Source organism: Sapajus apella, unplaced genomic scaffold (assembly GCF_009761245.1).
Source record: "Sapajus apella isolate SASKATOON/1434 unplaced genomic scaffold, GSC_monkey_1.0 scaffold7, whole genome shotgun sequence".
NCBI classification, from domain to species: domain Eukaryota; kingdom Metazoa; phylum Chordata; class Mammalia; order Primates; family Cebidae; genus Sapajus; species Sapajus apella.
In genome coordinates this window covers 27,817,527-27,830,746 of record NW_022436947.1, presented here as the reverse complement: position 1 = coordinate 27,830,746, position 13,220 = coordinate 27,817,527, and the positions used below count along the sequence as shown (strand labels likewise).

General features: G+C 38.3%; 1 protein-coding gene across 1 annotated transcript; it reads right to left on the bottom strand.

Annotated features, from left to right (window-relative positions):
• Positions 1-852: 852 nt before the first annotated feature.
• Positions 853-2,764, bottom strand: SMIM30 (small integral membrane protein 30). The gene is made up of 3 exons (XM_032276236.1): positions 2,674-2,764; positions 2,225-2,318; positions 853-1,758 (listed from the first exon to the last, which is right to left on the bottom strand). The coding sequence occupies exon 3, from the start codon at positions 1,727-1,729 to the stop codon at positions 1,550-1,552; it is 180 nt and encodes a 59-aa protein (XP_032132127.1). The 5' UTR covers positions 1,730-1,758; positions 2,225-2,318; positions 2,674-2,764; the 3' UTR covers positions 853-1,549.
• Between the last annotated feature and the right edge of the window lie 10,456 nt (positions 2,765-13,220).

Here is a 13,220-nt window from a genome sequence, read left to right as displayed (position 1 = left end):
TGAATAAAGAATGTTAGTGCTTCCTCTAGCAAAAAAATGAAACAGCCCCATGTCTTTATTACATGATCCTTCCTCACTCCTTGTACCCTTTAACCAAAACTTTCATGCAAGCCAGGTCAGGTTACACTAGAATTGCACCAAAAACAGGATTTTAGGTTGCTGGTGCCTGTTTTGGGATAAAAATTGAAGCTCCCAATATGATCTGGAGAGCTAGAAATTGGAAAATGCATTTTAGGAAAAAATTTGACTACTTACTTCTAGTGTGACCCTAAAGTTTGATTTTCTTAGACTATTTTATGCTGGCTACAACTTGAGAATCAAATGAATCACTGAGGACCCTTGTTAAACCTGGAGTTCCAGGCCCCATCCCACAGCTATACAACCAGGAGACCAGGGAATCTAAAAGTTTTATCAAGTGCCTGAAATGATTCTTGGGCTCAAGCAAGTTGGAAGTCTTTTTAAATCTGTAATATGCACACAAATTAACTTGGGCTTTGGAAACGAATGCTGCTTCTGATCCAACTGGTCTGGGTGAGGCCTGCAATTCTGCATTTCTAACAAGTCCTAGTTGATGTTGCTGGCTTGAAGACACTTTAGGTAGCTAGGCCAGAGTGGGTATTTCATTTGGCTGGTGTGCAAATCAGTTTAGGCCATTTCGTTTTCCTTCTGTATATCTAGATTTTCTATCAAGAGCTTCTCTGACCTCAATGTTGCCCAGTTCTCATTTGTCACTGATTATGTCTCTTCAAGCTACTGCAGTAATACAAGGTATCCTGCCCTTCTCAACTTAGCGAATATAAAAATCCACAATGGATAAAAACAGCCCCAAATAAGAAATGGACACAACACAACTTACAACATAATGGGTTTATATTTAATATAGCACTTCTCATCAAGAGGATGTTACTCAGTTAATATAAAGTTTTTTTCTTAACAATAAATCTCTTTTCCATGTCAATGTCTATAGTTTTTTTTTTTTTTAACATTAATTTTTTTCTGCATTTCAGTATTAGATAGACTGAATACATTTTTCTAAACGTTTTTTCCCCAGAGATAGAGTTTCCCTTTTTGGTTGACTCTCTTATATCTAAATACAGTATTAACTTGAAAGGCAACAAAACAAAAATCTAATAAAAAGATGGAGAAAAGACTCCTCAATGATTCAGGAGGCAGTGATTGTAACCGAACAGTGGTGATTTTCTCAGATTCAGGCCAAGAACTTCCTTCTTCCTATTTCACATGCTTTGAGAATTTGAAAACTATGAAATATTACTTATGTAAATTTCAGCCATCTTACTTCTTTGACCTCTTTTCTAACTAGCAAATACAAATTATAGGCTGCATTTTTCTGTGCATTACTTGTTGCAAAGAAAACTTTTTTTCCCCAATTTATATATGTACGTTTGTTCCCATTTCATGGAAACAACAAAAAATGTAAAACTCCCTTATTTACTGATTCTTGGAAACTTTCAGACACCAAAGCTCAGGTTTAGCCTCTATAGCACAAAAGCTGAAAAGGGTGAAATTTGATTCAGTAGGCCTTTCAAAGTCACATCTGTCCATTTCTTTTTCTTGCATATACCCCCAAGCAGGCGCAAATGCCTGTAATGCTGAGAACCACACCTAACAAGAGGGCGATTGCATCACCAGCTTCTACTGCTTCGACAACAGGCAGCACCAAAAGCAGTGACATGAGGACTAAGGACAACTGTGTTGAAACTGAGGTCATGATGTTGGAATCTTGAGGGCTGAAGGTTCCTAGAAATTAAACATGGGAACAAAAAGTAACCATTAAAAATTCTTCCCTTTTCCCAAATGGCAATATGAACATATGACAAATAACAGGCTAGTCAATCTTTTGGATACTTTATAAATCATTTCAGATTCATCTCCTCATTTTATAGGTGGAAAAACAGAGGGATGTTAAAGACAGTAATTTGAGGCTCATCTCTCTATCTCATGCTAACACTCTAAACCCAGCAATTTTCCACGATAATGCCAACACCTTGTGCATCAGTCAAACAAAAACTGAACAGGAGTTCAAGTTTTTAATTAAGAACAAACAGAAAAAAAGCACGAGACACTAACTTGGAAACTTAAAATATCCTAGAGGGTAAAAATTACATTTTCTTAGGGTCTCTACCATCCAGGAAATGCAGACAAATCTGGCCAAAGTCACACAACATATAACTCTGAGAAGTTGTGGGGAATTAATAAGACTTACCAAAGAAATGGTATATATAGAATTCTATCTGACTTGAAATTTTCCCTTCCTGGAGCTCCGGATGCTGAGATTAAGAGGTTCCACGTGACACTACCTATGATTAGAGTGGGGGGTGGGCGGGAGAGAAGGATTAAAAAATTATTATTACTATTATTATTTTAAAGAGGCAGCTAGAGTCAGTGCAGAGCCGGGGGGCTATATGGACGGTAGAGGGGTAGGTATTGAGGAGAGAAAACAGTCTGTCCAACAGGGAACTCAGAAGTTGGTCAGTTCACCCACACAAGAAAACGTAAAAAGAAACAGAACGGAGAGAGAAGTTCATTTCAGAACTTGATATTAAGAGCTGAAAAAGAATCCCTACTTTGGCTCGGCAAGGTGCAAATCTTCCCCTGTTTTGCAAATACACTGGTGCAATCTAAGTATCCTTTGGAAACGAGTTCGTACATTACCTTCCAGGAAGCAGCCATTACAGGAATGGCGAGGAGGAGTCTCCAAACTACATTTCCCACAATCCCTGCCGCCGCCGACTCCCATGATGCCCCTAGGCGCTTCCCTGTGAGTGGCAGAGGGCGTGATGGTCACGCTCTGGCGGAGATGAGTGGCTAACGCACTGGGCTTCTCTTCACTGCCCAACGTTTTACTCTTAAATGGATGGTTTTGTGTGTTTGTATAAAAGCTCAGTTCAAAATAAAATAAAGAAATAATAGCAAGTGTTTTCTACCCTGTTGAGTCTTTAAGGCGCACACGTCATTCTGTCTTTTTCTTTGACTGAAATGACACAGCCGGGAGAGAGAAATCAAGTAGAGCCCTCTGTTCGGGATGCTTTTAAGCTAGCGGCTTCCAGCGTTTCTGAAGCAAGAAATCTCTGTCACCATCTTCCTAATGAACCATATGTCATTTATTAATTTTTTAATCAATGGGGAAAAAGCGCATTGAATAAGGCATTTTGAAAAATGTTAAAAAAAAAAAAATTGTAGTGCAGAACAAAGTTCAGGAAAAATGGGTTTAGCCCTGTTGCAGATGTCTCAGGATTCAGGTCCTAAAGTGACTTAATCTATTCAAGAGTTCACTGTGGTGATTCCTTCCTAGTCAATGTTTTTTTGTGAGAACTCCACTCCAAATGTCCCCACCTATTTATGAAAATATGTAACATTGCTTTTAAATCATAAAATAAGAATTAGTTATTTGTATATTTAAGTCGTAATCTTTCTGAAAGGTGCTCTTTAAGTCTAATAACTGTGAACTCCTTACTGAACCTTTCTAGTCATCTGATCTTCTGAACTCTTTCATGTTTACTGATTTGACAATTTATTTGCTATCCTCACATTAAAAATTATTAATGATGAGGGCTGGGTGTGAAGTCACCTGTCTGGTCTGAAGGTCCCCTTGGTTTAGTCTGTTAGATAATGCAGGTACATTCAGTTCATTGCCTATATTAGCATGTATTATTGTGTTGTCTTTCCTTTTTCTTACACATTCCTAGCCTCTCTAGCAAAGATATGTATTCCTGGCTCTTAACAGGGACCCAGCAGGTGCTCAGAAATGTTGACTAATAATAATGATTTGATTAGATAAATGTGTCAACAAGATCTTATGAGAGACCAAGAGGTTCCAAATAAACCAAACCAAGGTGACTAGAAAATTGGAAATCTGAGAATAACTGCACAATAACATCAGCATTGTTTCTCTAACCTTGATTATTTTAACAAGGTTTTGCTCATTGCATCCTTTGTTTTGAGCTACTTTTAGTTTTGTACCTTTGTAATAAATCATATTTGGAATAGAAGCTATATTTTCATAGCTTCCAAAATGTTCTTTCAAATCCTACTGTGAACATTTGTTTTTCCCTACATGTTTATTTTTCCTCATGTGTTTATTTTAGTTAGCTAAAGTCAGTAGAGACTACTTTAAAGTTAGTATTGTTACAGACTTGTTTCGAGGCATGTCATAGGCATGTCAACATTAAAGCTAATGGTTTGGTTTTAAGTTTAAAGAGTATGTAAATGGCAAGATGCTTTCTTTATAAATGGTTTTTATTAGTTTGTGACATATATTATATTTAGAAATGTCAATGGGGGGGCATCCAGTATTAGCTGATGTAGGGATTAATTTCTGGAATACCATGAATATGATAATCTCCTTCACTTCTTTGACCTGCTCTTGCTGTGTAACATTTTTTTTTAAAGACAGAGTCTAGCTCTGTCTCCAGGCTGGAGTGCAGTGGCATGATCTCAGCTCACTGCAACCTCCGCCTCCTGGGTTCAAGTGATTCTCCTGCCTCAGCCTCCCAAGTAGCTGGGACTACAGGTGCACACCACCATGCCCAGCTAATTTTTAGTAGATCCGAGGTTTCACCACATTGGCCAGGATGGACTTGATCTCTTGACCTTGTAATCTGCATGCCTCGGCCTCCCAAAGTGCTGGGATTACAGGCATGAGCCACCGTACCCAGCTGCTGTGTGACTTTTAACATGTCTTCACCCTATCTCAATGAACTGTTATTTCCTAGCTGTAAACCAGATTAGATATTTTGGCTAGATCGCTGACCAGGATAATAACTACCATGCTGTATATGTGTGGTCTCTCTTCTAAAAAATGTGATGATAGATGAGCAGCTGCATCTGTGTCCAGCATCTGCTAACTACAAGTTCTGCTTGTGAACATCTCTGGTAGCAATGTGAACCACCAATTTTCTGAAGCATTTTTCCCAAGCTATATGAATGCTTCTACAGGCTTCTTTGTAGTTGTTCTTTTGACATTAAGTATCTAGGGTTATAGAATTCCAGAATTTAGTCTTTAAATTCAAACAAATCTCTGCCTACATTATCCTTTACTAAAATAGAGATCAATGGCAGCCAGTGATACTTAAAGAACTTTAGTTACTTATCTGAGCAGTGGAGAGCAAAATTTTCCATCAGTTGTTACCCAGAAATGGTTTCAGGAAAAAAAAAAAAAAAGTGGCTTCTGTTCATTTTTCTGTTAGAAGTGGGTCATTGGTAGGCCCTGAAGGAAGGCACCTCAGGGATCCATCAGAGGATGCAGGACAGACCAACAACATGATTTTGCAGTGACTGATGTGTGTCAGGGAATTTATAAAACCCAGACTTCCTCATTAGCAATTGAGCCAAGCCAAGTGAGTTGGAATATTTTACTGGAGCTTCACAATTAAAAAGACCAACCCAGAGTTAGTCAGTGTTTCCCGTGATTAATAGGACATTTATCACAGAGAATATCATGTTAGAGCTAACTAATCATTAGGCCAAAAGGATGGGATATGCTATACTTTCCAGAGCTGTTCAACTACTGCAGAAAATGTCTCCTGAGGCTTAAATACTTCTTGTAGCAGCATTTTACAGAAGTATATGGGAGAGGTACAAAAGGTCATTTCTGGCACAGTTCCACGCACCCTCTAGAGCCCATTAGGTATGTGGTTCTCACTCCCACCTGTAAACATCAGTTGTCTGTGGCAATCAATCATACACGTAAGCTTGCGGGATATGGGGAAGGAGAGAAATCCCACTCACAGGCTCGAAAGATTCCACTTTTGCTTATATTGCTGAGCTTCTTGGAGTAGGTTAAAAATTACTGAATGGGGCAAAGTTCTAGTTTTGAAAAGTTGTGACATTATCTATATAGCACTATAGTAATGGACTGATTAAAACAGGCTTTGGAGATCACCAGAGGTTGATTCCAAATTCACCTCTGCCACTTTTAAACTCTGTAAACCTGTGCAAATTATCTAACTTCTTGAAACTTGAGTTTTCTCATCTGTAATAAGGATAACACCAATCTTCATAAGGTTCTTAATGCAGATTAAATGAGGTGACATATAAAGTGGCTCAGTGTGGTCAGTGTAAGTGACACTATTATTGGCAACAGACTAGACCTTTCAGAGACAGAAGTAGATGATCAAATAATATTTATTAAGTGCTACACAAGGAAATTTAAAATCAGAATGAGCTACATCTTAAGAGGATAAATAAACATTTATTATGGCAAAAAATATTTTATTAGAAAAAGTGGTTTCATGCTGCATGGAGTCAGATTGATTGGCTGACATTTGTATTTAACAAACACTTAAAATAGTGACTAATATGCACCAGTAATTATTCCACACATTAACAAATGTAAGCCCCTCGACTCCTTAAAATAATCCTGCGAAGTGGTTACTGTTGTTATTCCCTGATGAAGAAATTGAGGCATCGATAAGTTATTTATGCAAGGTCACATAACTAGTGAGTGGTATATGTCCAGGAAATATAAGAAACTCTATGTTTTCATCATTGTCCACATGCTGCTATGTGGAAAATGTCCACAGGATCAAACACCATTTCAATTTTCTTTGAAATAAGGTGTTCTAATGTCGCTTAGAAAGCCTGATCATAGTGACTCATTGAGGGATTGCTGGTGTTTGTGAACTTCCCCCTGGACCCTAGTTTGGTGAATGAGGGAATGCCGGTATTCACCTAATTTATCAATTGATTTTGGCTAAGATTTAATAAATACATAGAAAAAGTTGTTTTTTTAATTAAAATATATCTGACTTAGGCTCAAAAGCACACATACTGACGAGCATAGATGTTTCCTGTCAACATAGATGGTGAAATGTTGGAAAACCTCAATTATCATGAAATAACTGAAGTCCATATACTATACAAAATTCAAAAAGAAAGTCAAAGAGACCCTTTGAAAATGATTGCAAGAAGAAAAGATAACTATTGGGTATTGAGCTTAATACCTGGATGATAAAAGAATATGTACAACAAACCCTCATGACACCTGTTTAGTTATGTAACAAGCCTGCACAGGTATCCCCAATCCTCAAATAAAAGTTAAAAAGAAAAAGAAAGAAAATCTTTGCTAGAGGTCAAGAGCTTAAAGTGGTCCCTGCAAAAATTTAGGGAGGTTATTAATGATTAGCCTGTTCATTTCACAGGGAAATGTTAATTCCTCTGTATAGACCAGGTGCTCATTATGATTAAGAACTGGCAACCATAGAAACAGACAGCATGAAATTTATAAAATTAAAGACATACTGGATAGAAAATGCAAATAGGAGAGGATTCCACCAAGATGGCTGAATAGGAACAGCTCTGGAGCACAGTTCCCAGTGAGAGATGCAGAAGGTGAGTGACCCTTGCATTTCCAACCAAGACCAGGAGATCCCTGCTGGGCTGAAAAGTGGCTTGAGTTATCAGCACAGAGCTGCATGGCAGCTCCGGCTGGTGCTGTGGGTTCTCAACACAGATCTGGGTAGACGTTTTGTCTAGCACTGAGAGTGCCTGCAGGATGGAGCTTCCCACTCCCCAGAAAGAGGGGAGCTGAAAACAGGGAGACAGGTGATATGGCTGGGTGGGTTCCACCCCCATAAAAACCAGAAAATTGAATCCCTCTTCCTTGAGAATTTCACAGCCAGCACATCAGTTCAAGCTTGACCCAGGACGATAGAGCTTGGTGGGAGGAAGGGCGTCCACCATTGCTGAGGCATGTCTAAACCTACCTGTGTAAACAAAAACCAGAGGAAGCTTACACAGCAGCTGGACTGAGTCCATGACAGCCCAGCAGTACATCTTCAGGCAGACAAGGGACAGACTGCCTCTTCAAGCAGCTCTCTGACCCCTGTATAACAAAAAAGACACCTCATACAGGAGAACTCTGACTGACACCTGGTGGGTCCTCTTCTGGGACGAAGCTACCAGAGGAAAGATCAGGCAGTAATCTTTGCTGTTCTGCAACCCCCACGGGTGATTCCCAGGCAAGCAAAGTCTGGAGTGGACCTCCAGTGGTCCTATAGCAGAGGGACTTGACTGTTAGAAGGAAAAATAAAAAACAAAACAAAAAAAATAGCTTCAACATCAACAGAAAGGATGTCCAATCAGAGATCACATCTGATATCATCAACTTCAAGATCAAAGGTAGATAAAGCCACTAAGATGGGAAGAAACCAGCCCAAAAAGGATGAAACCATCAAAGACCAGAATGCCGCTCCTCCTCCAAGGGATCACAACTCCTCACCAACAAGGAAAAAAAAAAAGGATGGAAAATGAGTTTGACAAATTGACAGAAGCAGGTTTCAGAAGGTGGGTAATAAAAAACTTCTCTGAGCTAAAGAAACATGTTCTAACCCAATGCAAAGAAACTAAAAACCTTGAAAAAAGGTTAGACAAAATGCTAACTAGAATAACCAGCATAGAGAAGAACATAAATGACTTGATTTAGCTAAAAAACAAGCACCAGAACTTCACGAAACATACACAAGTTTCAGTAGCTGAATCAAGCAAGTAGAAGAAAGGATATCAGAGATTGAAAATCAATGCAAGAAATAAAATGAGAAGGTAAGATTAGAGAAAAAAGAGAGAAAAGAAATGAACAAAGCTTCCAAGAAATATGGGATTTTGTAAAAAGACCTAATCTACACTTGATTGGCATACCTGAATATGATGGGGAGAATGAATTCAAGCTGGAACACACCTTTCAGGATATTATCCAGGAGAACTCCCCCAACTTAGCAATGAAGGCCAACATTCAAATCCAGGAAATACAGAGAACACCACAAAGATATTCCTCAAGAAGAGGAACTCCAAGGCATATAATTGTCAGATTCACCAGGGTTGAAATGAAGGAGAAAATGCTAAGGGCAGCCAGAGAGAAAGGTCAGATCACCCACAAAGGGAAGCTCATCAGACTCACAGTGGATCTCTTGGCAGAAACTCTACAAGCCAGAAGAGAGTGGAGGCCAATATTCGACATCTTTAAAGAAAAGTACTTTCAACCTAGAATTTCATATCCAGCCAAACTAAGCTTCATAAGTGAAGGAGAAAAAAAATCCTTTACAGAAAAGCAATTGCTGAGAGATTTCATCACCACCAGACCTGCCTTACAAGAACTTCTGAATGAAACACTAAACATGGAATGGATCAACAAGTACCAGCCACTGCAAAAACGTACCAAATGGTAAAGACCAATGATGCAGTGAAGAAAGTACGTCAACTAAAGGGCAAAACAACTAGCCAGTAACAAAATGGCAGGATCAAATTCACACATAACAACATTAACCTTAAATGTAAATGGCCTAAATGTGCCAATCAAAAGATACAGACTGGTAAATTGGATAAAAAGTCAATGTCCCAATCAAAAGATACAGACTGGTAAATTGGATAAACCAAGTCAAGACCCATTGGTGTGCTGTATTCAGGAGACTCATCCCATGTGTAAAAACACAACTAGACTCAAAATAAAGGGATGGAAGAAGATTTACCAAACAAATGAGCAAAAAAAAGCAGGGGGTTGCAATCCTAGTCACTAATAAAAGGGACTTTAAACTCACAAAGATCAAAAGAGACAAAGAATGGCATTACATAATGGTAAAAGGATCAATGGAACAAGAAGAGGTAACTACACTAACTATACATACACCCAACACAGGAGCACCCAGATATATAAAGCAAGTTCTTAACTATCTACAAAGAGACTTAGACTCCCACAAAATGATAGTGGGAGACTTTAACACTCCACTGTCAATATTGGACCAGATCAATGAGACAGAAAATCAACGAGGATATCCAGGCCTTCAATGCAGATCTGGACCAAGCATACCTAATAGACATCTACAGAACTCTCCACCCCAAAACCACAGAATATACATTCTTCTCAGCACCACATCACACTTATGCTAAAATTGACCACATAATTGGAAGTAAAACACTCCTTAGCAAATGCAAAATAACAGAAATCACAACAGTCTCTCAGACCACAGTGCAATACAATTAGAACTCAGGATTAAGAAACTCACTCAAAAGCACACAACTACATGGAAACTGAACAACCTGCTCCTGAATGACTACTGGATAAATAATGAAATGAAGACAGAAATAAAGATGTTCTTTGAAACCAATGAGAAGAAAGACACAACATACCAGAATCTCTGGGACACATGTAAAACAGTGTTTATAGGGAAATTTATAGTGCTAAATGCCAACCAGAGAAGTGAGGAAAGTTATAGAATCAACATCCTAACATCACAATTGAAAGAACTAGAGGAGCAAGATCAAACAAATTCAAAAGCTAGCAGAAGGCAAGAAATAACTAATATCAAAGCAGAACGGAAGGAGATAGAGACACAGAAAAACACTTCAAAAAATCAATAAATCTAGTAGCTGGTTTTTGGAAAAGATCAACAAAATAGATAGTTTGTTAGCCAGACTAATAAAAAAGAGGGAAGAGTCAAATCGATGCAATAAAAAATAAGGGATATCACCACCAATCCCACAGAAATGCAAACTACCATCAGAGATTGTTATAAACACTTCTATGCAAATAAACCAGTAAATATAGAAGAAATGGATAAATTCCTGGACACTTACACCCTCTCATGACTAAACCAGGAAGAAGTCGAATTCCTAAAAAGACCAAAAACAAGGCCTGAAGTTGAGGCAGCAATTAACAACCTACCAACCAAAAAAATTCCAGGACCAGAAGCGTTCAGAGCTGAATTCTACCAGAGGTACAAAGAGGAGCTGATATCGTTCCTTCTGAAACTATTCCAAACAATGGGAAAAGAGGGAATCTTCCCTAACTCATTTTACGAGGCCAACATCATCCTGATACCAAAACCTGAAAGAAGCACAACTAAAAAAAAAAAAAAAAAAACTTCAGGCCAATATTCATGATGAACATCAATGCAAAAATCTTCAATAAAGTACTGGCAAACTGAATGCAACAGCACAGCAAAAAATGTATCCATCACGATCAAGTAGGCTTCATCCCGGGGATGCAAGGCTGGTTCAACATACGCAAATCTAGAAATGTAATCCATCACATAAACAGAACCAAAACCAAAAACTACATGATCATCTCAATAGATGCAGAGAAGGCCTTCGACAAAATTCAACAGCCCTGTATGTTAAAAACTCTCAATAAACTAGGTATCGATGGAACATACCTCAAAATAATAAAAGCTATTTATGAGAAACCCACAGCCAATATCATACTGAATAAGCAAAAACTGGAAGCAGTCCCTTCAAAAACTGGCACTAGACAAGGATGCCCTGTCTCTCCATCCCTATTCAATGTAAGTATTGGAAGTTCTAGCCAGATAAACCAGGCAAGGAAAAGAAAGTGTATTCAATTAGGAAAAGAGGAAGTCAAATTGTCTCTATTTACAGATGACATGATTGTATATTTAGAAGAGCCTATCATCTCAGCCCAAAATCTCCTTAAGCTGATAAGCAACTTCAGTGAAGTCTCAGGATACAAAATCAATGTGCAGAGATCACAAGCATTCCTACACACCAATAACAGATAAACAGCCAAATCATGAGCAAACTTCCATTGACGATTGCTACAAAGAGAATAAAATACCTAGAAATACAACTAACAAAGGATGTGAAGAACCTCTTCAAGGAGAGCTACTAACCACTGCTCAAGGATATAAGAGAGGACACAAACAGATGGAAAAACATTCCATGCTCATGGTTAGGAAGAATCAATATCGTGAAAATGGCCATATTGCCCAAAATAATTTACAGATTCAACACTATCCCCATCAAGCTACCACTGACCTTCTTCACAGAACTGGAAAAACCACTTTAAACTTCTTATGGAACCAAAAGAGAGCCTGCATAGCCAAGACAATCCTAAGCAAAAAGAACAAAGCTGGAGGCATCAAGCTACCTGATTTCAAACTATACTACAAGTCTACTGTAATCAAAAGAGCATGGTACTGGTACCCAGAGATATACAGGTATTGATCGACTTACAACCTATGCAACTTACGACCATTCGACTTTACGACCACAATCGCTAGCCACAACTGCTCCGCTGTAGATTTTTGGAAACACTATAACATTTTGATGTGTATCAAGAATATCGCTACTGCCTGGGAGGCTGTGATGACAAAGTGCATGAATGGCATCTGGAAAAATTGTGTTAAGCGCTATGTTAATGATTTTGCGGATTTGACAGTGAATATGAACTTGAAACGATTCAGGAAAAAATAGTAAAACTCGCTAAATACCTTTCTTTGGAGTGTGAAATCGAAGATGTCGAAGAGTTGCTAGACAAAGAATCCGGAGAACTTACAAATGAAGAGCTAATCGAACTGGAAGAAGAAAGAGTGGTGGAAGAAGAAAGAAGAGAAGCAGAGAAAGAAGAGGAGGAGCCAGAAAGAAAGTTCACCACCAAGGGATTATCAGATGGTTTATCTTTACTGAATAAACTTCTTATACATTTCAAAGCAGTGGACCCAAACATCGAACTATTTGCAAGGATTGAACGGATTGTGCACGATGTGTTTCGTCCATATCGTGAAATTTGTGAAGAAAAAAAGAAACATACAATTCAGACAAAGCTCACCATGTTTATGAAAAAACCAACTCCAGTAACCCCAACTGCTGCCTCAGATGATGACATCAACGATCCACAGCCAAGCACCAGCGGCCAATAAAATGTTTCGTACATGTTTATATATTTTGATATGTTTTGCAATTGGGAAAATGTTTCCTATGGTATTTTTTACACCTGTATTTTGTATTTTTGTATGCACCTGTATTTTGTAATTTTGTATGTTCTGCAAATATTAAACCAGTTGTACTGGTAATGCAGTGTTTTACTTAAACCTGACGAATGTAAAAATAAGAAACAAAATGGTGTGGAGATGATACAAATGGCATAAAATGAAGAAAGAAAATTATGATATATAACAATAATGAAAGAAAATTATGATAAAATATGACTTAAAGATTTTTATGACATCATTTCACAGTACTGTACATATAGCCTACTCAACTTACGACCAAATCGTGTTACAACCGGTCTGTCGGAACCAATCATGGTTGTAATTCGAGCACTAGCTGTAGACCAATAAAATAGAACAGAGACCACGGAAGTAAGGCCACACATCTACAACCATCTGATCTTTGACAAACCTGATAAAAACAAGCAATGGGGAAAGGATTCCCTGTTTAACAAACGGTGTTGGGAAAACTGGCTAGCCGTG

What these genes read in the sequence shown, in the direction of transcription:
- SMIM30 (XM_032276236.1), bottom strand. Translation starts at nt 1,729, where the DNA reads ATGACCTCAGTTTCAACACAGTTGTCCTTAGTCCTCATGTCACTGCTT.